Below are 9975 nucleotides of genomic sequence, written 5' to 3'. Positions count from 1 at the left end.
GTTAAGAGAATGTACTTTAACATTTAAGAAAATCTTACAAACTTGACCTTTAAACTAACCATTGTCACTTTAAAGCAACCTTAACGTTAACATTTGAGCGTAAGTCAAGACAAATTGTATTTATTTTCAAAACGCACATTGTTTCGAAGCAGCATTACAGAAAAAAAATCATGTCAATGTTTATAATATTTTATTATAATCATGCCTTAAAGTCGCATTTAGCAGATTAGAGCTGGGCGATAAAATATAGTATACTTCTGTGTGCAACGCATGCTGATAAAGTTGGACATGCTTATATATCCACCTTTATACTATAAAAGAACATTTTGAATAAAAAAAATGCATTTGATATAGTTTTTCATTTCACTATAGACTATACTACACAATTATATAGTTCAGTTGATGCTGGATCTATCACAGCCAATAACATTCATATGAGAGTGAAGGATGCTGTAATACCCAATTTTTTACTGTCTATGTGTAACACCCTCTTTTTATTTAGTTTACGCATATTAGTACACTTCACTGGTTTATCATATCACTGCTTCACACCACATACACATGGGACTCGGAGTTGTAGCTAAACTCATCAGTAGTTTAGTTCCCCAGTGACTGTTTAATAATCCCTAAAGATATTTCACTAAAGATACGACCCCGGCAGGACTCGAACCTGCAATCTTCTGATTCGAAGTCAGACGCCTTATCCATTAGGCCACGAGGCCGGTTGGAGAGCTCGTGACTCACATCAGTCGCATCTTTGATCTGTTCTGCTGACGACACACTGCAAAAAAATATCTTTCCAAGAAGTTTAAGTAGACAAAGAAACCTCCAGACAGTTTGAGCTGTGGAAAATTATAAGTGATCTATGAGCTTTATACAGCGGATGCCATTGAAAACACGGTAAGTTTATCCCTCAGTCTCGCTTTCATACCTGTCATGGCGCTGCTCTGAATAAGGTCTATTATTAGGGTGTTGTTTATTCTCGTTCAGTGATTACAAACATAACCCAAAGCATTTCAGTCTCGTAATTAAAACCATAATTTAAAAAAGCAGGTAACAAAATTTAATATTAACAACAATAAAAAAAATGTTTACCATTAGCCAGTTTGCTTAACAGAATTGGTTAACATGGGGTTATCTTCTTTGGGCAAATCAATCCTTTACTAATAAGCCCAGCTTGTTGTTCAAAGTCATCGGTCTTTTTATAATGTTCTCAAAACAGTACAAAAAAAAGTAAGGATATTTAAACACCATTGATGTAACGTTATTCTGTAACATTTTAGTCTGTTTTGTTGCCCACCTTAAGGACTGTGTAAAAAAAAATCCGTGAAACAAAAAGTTAAATTTGTCTAGAAGTTATCCTAGTTGTTTTCATGTTATTAGAATGTTTTATTCATCTTTTAAATAGGCTAAATTTGTACAAATGTCCCCATTCTGAAAAAAAAGCTATTTGCTTTATACATTTACATGCAGCAAAATCAAAGCAATTTTTAGCTTACAATTAAAAAGACAAGTTAAACCAACGATAGATAAATATGAATATTTATTAAATGAACCATGCTAGTGTTAGTTGATGCTAACGGATTCCCCCCTTCCATATGTAAAGTGCTTTGAGTACCCAGAAAAGCACTAGCCTATATAAATATAACAAATTATTAGTAATATTAGTGGGAAGTGATGCCTCCTGGGGGTTTATCCCAAGTTGCTGGGGTCGTTTTACCCCACAGACTACGTTTGAATTTTTTTTGTCAATTCTAAAAATATAATTATATTTTCCTTAAATAACATGTACTCCCTAACTACTATTCTTATATCATATATAACTATGTTCTGCAAAGCAACGCTTCTTTCCATAGGCTACTGCTGAAAATTAGATCACTTACCATGAAATCTGTTTTCTCGCCATGCAGTGTAAGCTTCACAGGGAATACTTCTACATCACTCTTGTCAGCTTAGTGCATAGCAACAACAAAAACGTATAATGACTTAATCTATTGGTTATTTTGTGGAAAACAGTAGGGGTGCGTTTAACACCATAAAGAGGCGTTTTCCCCCACATACTCTTCTTTTCAGATGGTTCAGAGAACATTTAACTGTAACTTCCTCATAATAAGTGAAAAATGGTCAAATATACCAAACATTCAAGGAGTGGGTTAACTTTTTTTCAGGGGTGGCAGGCTTCAGGTAAGACCCAATGATTTTATTGGGGTGTAAAAAAAATCCTGCTTCAAATCTAGAGAAAATCACTTAACATCTACAAGTGTAAACGGACCAAACCGGTGAAGTGAGAACTTAGTTCAGCTGGAGTGTGCATGTGGCCTTTGTGCCAGTGCCATAGTTCTTTGAACAGAGAAAAGTCAGCTGTTAAAGCCATTAAAATGCTTTCGCAACATGGGTGGCCAAGCAGTCAGAGCTGGCACTGCCTATAGGCACCACAACACATAGGCTATAGCAACCACATAACCAACAAATGCAATGTGCTGAATCAGATACTCCATCATTAGAAGTATCATAGAAATGATGCTAGTCAAGGACAGACTTTCCTTTTACATAATCATTCAAAACTTGTCATCATCAGTTTTAATATTCAGCCATACAGACAGATTCAATGTGTTTATGCAGCCGAACACCCAAGCCTTTAAAATTGGGAACAAATGTTGTGGTGTTTGTCGAAAATTTGCGCTCAGGACTGGACACCATGCCGCTACATTGCATTTGTGTATTGTCAGCTGTTAATTTAGGAGGAGGATGGACTAATCTGAATGTCAGCACACCCTTTGGTCCTCTTGAAATGATGAGTGTGTGTTTGGAGCTGAGGGAGTGACGCCCAGTAGCCTATATAAAGACCTACCGTAGAGGGCCAGAAATGGACATCATCAGGGACAGAGGAGAAAACATAATTTCCAGGGGGAAAAAAAGATTGCGTAAGTAGAATTTGAACATTTATATTTTAATGTCTGACCATGGCTTCATAATTTGTGCTGTACTGACAATGTAGGGGTGAACTCAACTCATGGTGGGACACTTTTTGCCATTGGGATGAAAGTGTCCAAAACAACCTGAATTCACTCCTATTGATATTTATTTAATTAAGCAAGTGATTCTACAATTTCATTCATCAGGTTTAAAGTGATTCGATTAGTATTACACGATCGCTTAGCAGATAACAAGCAGCCTACATTTATATATTTAGAAAGATCATGAAACAAATGTAATTTGAAGTATTTAATTCATTATTTGATATGCATTGTGTAATGACTTTTAGTGTTACTGATTCATATTTTGGTCTTAAAGTATCCCTGATGTTTTCTCTCTTACAAAGCAGAGAGATCCAATTATGTTTTAATTTAGAAATACATACAAAATAATAACAATGTGAATAAATAATTCAAAAATAAATGGCATTCCTTTAGCCACACAAAAGCAGGCACTTCTTTTAATCTGGCAGTGCCATTAATAAAAGACCTATTTCTGGACTCTTATCGTTGCATTCCACACTAGTGAGGTGATATTCTGCCTGCTTAAAGAGATGAGATAGAGACTAAATGACATATTCCTTTGAGATAGGATACATCTATTTTTATATCTGACCTATCACATATCACATAAATGAAGGTAGTCAATTGTTCTCCCTGTTTTCAAAAAACGGTGATACATTTTCACAGTTAGTAAACTGATTGTAACACTCATCCCTTTAAGTCGATGTTTTTTTTTGGCAGTTTTGGTTGATTGTGTCTCTTCCCGTTCCTGTAAATGTCAGAATCTTTGCCAGATACGAGGATGCCAAATTGGGGAGGAGGAGCCAAATGTTCGGCCTGTGAGAAGATGGTTTACCATGCGGAGGAGATCCAGTGCAACAGCCGGAGCTTCCACAAAACCTGCTTCATTTGCAGTAAGTCCACAATACAATTCAGGTATTAATTGTTACTCTTACTTACTAAAGTAAAAATTAAAGGTATATTAGATATCAGAATCAAAAAGTTAAAGTTAAAGTCGGCATGAAATGGAAGTTGTGATTGTCTTTTCTTCGCTATTGTGACATATATCATAAAATGGCTTCACCAACAAGAAAAATGTGGGGCGGGACTTGATTTTGTCCATCTGGAATTGATTGGACGGTTGTGGTTTGCCATTGGTCGATCTCTTGCGAATGACAGGTTGCCCCGCCCTCGTGCCAGTAAACACATCATCACAGAAGTCGCCACAAGAGGGAGGGGAAGTTATTTCGATGAAAGATTATGAGGGTTCCTGAAATAATGATATGCACGGATAAATCATTTATAATATATACTAAAATATTCCATTAAAAAAAAAAAACATTTTGATTTCATGGCGACTAAGATTTTCCTTTTACGACATTTTGAAATTACAGGTGTGTCTCTCAGGTAAGCAGGTAAAAACATAATAATAACAAGAATATCTACCATAGCAATTTTAGCCAGTTTGACGAATTTTAAAAAGCATGGATATTTTAGAGCAAAATATGGATAATAGGATAGATGACTGAAAATGCAATTTTTTTCACTATAGATCAAAACATAGACTTATCGCTTGTCTGAGCAAATGTGCATTTTCTTTTCACCGAGTCTGTTATTATATTTGATATTTGAAAACAGATTTACCTTTTACCAAAATATTTACTTCAATAGCAACAATACATATTTGGATAGAGCAATAAACTTTCAGTCAGCATTCTTTTATTAATGTATGTTATATCAGTTTAAGTTAGTTAATGAATCTTGATGAGGTCCTCCCCCAAAAAACAGCTAAAAAAACCAAACTAACTCCCATCAAAATCAAGAGTGCTCTTTGAAATGCTTCCCAGTGAGCAGACAGCTTTCAGTGGCACAGCATTAATTCTTAAACGCTCGAGTCGTGCCAGGACGGGTGTTGTGACTGGTAACAGTGTGGTAGAGCTCACACCCCTGCAGTTCAACCATTCAAGAGCCTGTTTCCATCTGCTGCGGATGACAGCGGCCGGGATACTTCGCTCTCTCACAGCCTCTTGTTCATCCAGCCCAAAATTAGACACAAAACCAAGCTCCCATGAGCCTCTTGAGCCATCCTGGCTGAAAGCGCAGCAGCTGAGGAACACAGACAGGAGATGACAGCCCTCTGGAGGAGATCACGGGACAACTCGAAACTCTGTCTCTCATATCAGATCCAAGAATTTCAGATTTTGTGTTGAATGTAGTATGCTGTATTTTTTTGTTTTGCTGGTCTCAATACAACTAGTCTATATATATATATATATATATATATTAACACCACTGTTCAAAAGTTAGATTTTTTTTTATTTATTTTTTAAAGAAATTAATACTTTAATTCAGCAAGAATGCACTAAACAAAAGTGACGGTAAAGATATTTATAATGTTACAAAAGATTTCGATTTCAAATAAATGCTGTTCTTTCAAACTTTCTATTCATCAAATAATCCGGAAAAAATGTATCATGGTTTCTGCAAAAATATTAAGCAGCACAACTGTTGATGTTAATAAGTAATGTTTCTTGAGCAGCAAATCATCATATTAGAATGATTTCTGAAAGATCATGTGACATTAAAGACGAGTAATGATGCTGAAAATTCAATTTCTAAATACGATTTGTAACTATTTTATGTTTTGGCGAATTGCGTGCTAATTCATATGAATCCGTAAAATATCATTTCTAAAAAAAAATTTTATGATCTGCTGATGCCCCAGAGACAGTTATGTTTAGGGATGCTCATTTTTTTCCTAAAAACTGTACGTTGTATACATTCTTATGAAATTGCCACCTTGTAAAATAGTTTGCTATATATTAGCATGAGATCAGGTTGGAAAATTCTGCTTGGCATTACAGAAATAAATTCAGCAATTCAGAGAAAACAGCTATTTTAAATTGTAATAATATTTCACAATATTAATGTTTATATTCTATATTTTGGACAAATAAATGCAGCCTTGGTAAGCATTAAAGACTTTCAGAAATATTTGAATGTTAGTGTATATTTTTAATTCTCATATACATATTTGATATGGTATCAATGCCATATTTGAACACAGATTTGTTTCTGTTTTTTAGTGGTTTGTCGTAAAGGTTTGGACAGCACAACAGTTGCAGCACACGAGTCTGAGATTTACTGCAAATCCTGCTACGGCAAGAAATACGGTCCCAAAGGTTACGGGTACGGCCAGGGTGCCGGAGCGCTGAGTTCGGACCCGGTGAATAATGAAGAACTTCAGCCTCAAGAGTATGTCCTTAAAAATATCTTTCACATGAGGTAGTGACACAAAACCTTGTCAATTACACACCACTGTTTTCAACTAAAAACAGATATTTTTTTTATGTGTTTTGGCCGTTCATTTACATAACAACTGGGCCTGAAAACGCAAACAAGGGGGTAATCCATCGACCGGAAGTTGAAGCCGGCCGGGTGCCGCCATGTTGTAGCAGAACTTCACTTGCGTTAGCATTTCCATTGACTCCCATTCATTTTGGCGTCACTTAGACAGCGAATAACTTTACATCTGAGGCGTTTAAAGACTCCATTTGTCCATTATTTATTTCTAAAGAAACACGACAATGTATAAAGGGCTCCATTACCTTCTATGTTACATTATGGCCCCGTAGAAACAGATTTTGTAAAAATAGGCTAACGATTGCGTCATAACCACTCGACTCTCTGTCGCGCTGTACAGAAATTACCGTACAGACAGGAGGAGAAGCTCGCAGGCAATCGGGGGGACGTCCCGTCAAGGGAGAAGCCCATAGATAATGAGTCCATAAAAGCAACGGAATACTTACTCCTGCTCACTCATGCCAAACAACTCTTTGCTCAAGTTCCCCGTCTCTGCAAGATTAACGTTGGCAATTTTCACGCACAGCTACTAGAAGATTAACGTCTGTCAGACAGGTTGCTCACGTCATCAAGCTCACGGTACTGATCCACTTGTCCGTGCAACACTTCAGTCGCGCCGCGCTCCGCTTTAGGGCCCTTACATAGTCAACGCATCGGTACGCATACGCGTGCGCAAGGCTACACATCGCTACGCTTCGGCCGCCATTATGCGTCGATGCGTAGCCAAATGTGTCATCCTAGTTTTTGATACGCGACGCGCCGATGCACGCAATACTATGCGTTGTCGGTGGGGGCGACATTGCAAGTAATGTACATAAAAAGGTATATTATTATGTTTACAGAAGAAGAAGATTTGAATACAATGGCGGGCGAAGAGGAAAAGTTATGCGAGCTTGTTCGTATACATCCTTTGTTGCCGCCGATGTAAAATCAGCAATATGCACTCCTCTTCAGTTGCCATTTTGATCTGAATATTACGTGACCCGACTCTAGACTCTACTACCCCCTGCTGCGCGATCGGTGTATTGCATTTCACGCATCGCCGGTGACGCTTGTGTACTATGAAAAGGAGCGCGTAGCTCGCGTCGCTCGCGTTGCTTGCTCGCGTTGCTCGCGTTGACTATGTAAAGGCCCTTATTCCTATGGGTGACGTCACGCGACTTTAACGCGCCCGCAAAGCATCCCGGGAAGGCGGCGCTTCATTTGAAAAAATGCTGCGCGTCCAAAAGCTGGCCGATGCCCAGCTTTATGCAAATGAATCCGTCAAACGCGACGCGTCTATCCAATAGAAGTAGTCTCTCGAGGGGCCTTTGTTCTAGACTGGCCGCTGGGTCAAAACCACGCCCATAGTGGTAAACTTGATGAACGCGCATCAACTTACAAATGTGGAGAGGGTGCGACACCACGCTTCAGTCGTGTCGCAAAAGTGGATCAGTACCGTTAGTTTGAGTCGGTTTGAGTCTGCGCGTCAGGAACGGAAGTGCTCAAAAATCGCTAAAAATGGGCTTCAACTGTCTCAACTGAGTTCCAATGTAGTTTACAACGGAGATCATAACAGTATCGTTTTCAAAAACTTGCACTGAAACCAATTTTCAAAATGTTGCGTTTTCAGGCCACCAAAATGCTGTTGTCGTGTAAATGAACGACCAAAAAAAAAACGTTACGTTTTTAGTTAAAGGTGATGTCGTGCAAACGGCCACGAAGAATTTAGAGGATTTTTTTACACTTGAATTTAGAATATTGTTGTTTTGTGTTTCTTATGTGTGTGTTTAACATATTAAGGCCTAAAGCTCGTCCGACATCTGCGAACTCGAACCCAAGCAAGTTTGCGCAGAAATTTGGGAGTACGGATCGATGTCCCCGCTGCTCCAAAGCAGTCTACGCAGCAGAGAAAGTCATGGGCGCTGGAAAGGTAAAACTGCAGCTACGATGAACGCCAGAAGCTGGCTCAGAGTTTTTGCTACTATATGCTGTGTTATGATATGAAATGTATTAATATTAAACCATTTAACCGCCGGTATAAGCAGATTTTGAGAAACAGTTCCATTCTCAGCACTCCTGCAATATGCTGCTGTCACAGGTCAGTGCTGTGTAAAGCAGATTTTACCGTAGTACTTTATCAGTCTGTCACTGGTTCTGATCCAACAGCCCTGGCACAAAACCTGCTTCCGCTGTTTATTGTGTGGGAAGAGCCTGGAGTCCACCACGGTGACGGATAAAGACGGAGAGCTCTACTGTAAAGGTACGATCAATCAAATGAGACTGCCAGCTCAATCTCTAATATCACTTAGACAATCAATAGATGGTCTGTTTGATAGACCTAGTTATTGTTCAACAGCCATTACAGGCCAATCGATGCGATCAAGAGCACAAATACTGTAGCAGTGATTAAAGCCTGAGTGATGCGTGTTAGTTGCATCATGATGACTATTTTTGATCATGCTAACAGAAATTTGCATTAAATATTAAGATAGAATGAGAATAACAATTTAAGGTCCCATTAGCTAACAATGAGTAATGCAGTTGGTGCAGTATTTATTCTTCTTTGTTAACCTTAGTTTAAAAAAAATGCTGTTTATTGTTAGTTCCGGTCCATTAAATATCATTAACAGATACAACTTTTAATTTGAATAATGTACAGCACATGTCAAAAGTTTGGAAACATTACAATTTTTTAATGTTTTTGAAAACAATTCTCTTATGTTCACCGAGGCTGCATTTATTTAATCAAAACTACAGTAAAAACAGTGATGTTGTGAGATATTACAATTTAAAATAAGCATTTTGTAGTTTTAAAACAATTTAAAATGTAATTTATTGCTGTGATATAAAGCTGAATTTTCCGCATCATTTCTCCAGTCTTCAGTGTCACATGATCCTTCAGAAATCATTCTAATATGATGATTTGATGCTCAAGAAACATTTCTGATTATTATCAGTTTTGAAAACAGCTGCTTAACATTTTTGTGGAAACAATGATACCATTCAAATATTTGTGGTAAGATTTAAAAGAGAGAGAGGGAAATTAATACTTTTATTAATCAAGGATGCATTAAATTGATCAAACGTGATTACATTTATGTTACACGTTCTATTTTTATTTCTATTTCAAATAAATGCTTTAATAAATTTAATGACTGAACTTACTATTCATCAAAGATTCCTAAAAAAAGTATCACCATTTCCACAAAAATATTAAGTAGCACAACTGTTTTCAACATTGACATTAACAATAAATGTTTCTTGAGTAGCACATCATATCAGAATGATTTCTGAAGGATCATGTGACACTGAAGCCTGGAGTAATGATGCTGAAAATTCAGCTTTAATACCACAGGAATAATTTATTACATACATAAATTACTTTATTGTAAAGTGTTTCTAAAAATATTGGTAATTATGGAATATTGCTGAATACTAGTTGAACCTTAGCCAAGATTTATTTTATTATTATTAAAGTTTTTGTCCATTTTTTTTCTTTCTTTTTTTCAGTTTGCTACGCCAAAAACTTTGGTCCAAAGGGGCGGGGCCTTGGGAACATGGGCGTGGTCGAGGACACTGATTGACAAGTTTAAACCAACCCAGTGCAGCCTCCTTTTCACTGCACACAACATGTGGGACTGTGGGAAATTTC

General features: G+C 37.3%; 1 protein-coding gene and 1 non-coding gene across 2 annotated transcripts; one reads left to right on the top strand and one right to left on the bottom strand.

Moving 5' to 3' along the window:
• Positions 1–649: 649 nt before the first annotated feature.
• On the bottom strand, positions 650–722 carry trnar-ucg (transfer RNA arginine (anticodon UCG)). The gene has a single exon. It is a non-coding gene; the product is annotated as a tRNA-Arg (tRNA).
• A 3030-nt stretch (positions 723–3752) lies between these two features.
• Positions 3753–9952, top strand: csrp3 (cysteine and glycine-rich protein 3 (cardiac LIM protein)). The gene is made up of 5 exons (XM_056259088.1): positions 3753–3892; positions 6065–6233; positions 8124–8253; positions 8490–8583; positions 9834–9952. The coding sequence occupies exons 1-5, from the start codon at positions 3754–3756 to the stop codon at positions 9905–9907; spliced, it is 606 nt and encodes a 201-aa protein (XP_056115063.1). The 5' UTR covers position 3753; the 3' UTR covers positions 9908–9952.
• Positions 9953–9975: the final 23 nt, after the last annotated feature.

This window comes from Rhinichthys klamathensis, unplaced genomic scaffold (genome assembly GCF_029890125.1).
Source record: "Rhinichthys klamathensis goyatoka isolate OS25496 unplaced genomic scaffold, OSU_Roscu_1.1 h1tg000165l_1, whole genome shotgun sequence".
NCBI classification, from domain to species: Eukaryota; Metazoa; Chordata; class Actinopteri; order Cypriniformes; family Leuciscidae; genus Rhinichthys; species Rhinichthys klamathensis.
This window is presented reverse-complemented; position numbering and strand designations above follow the sequence as displayed.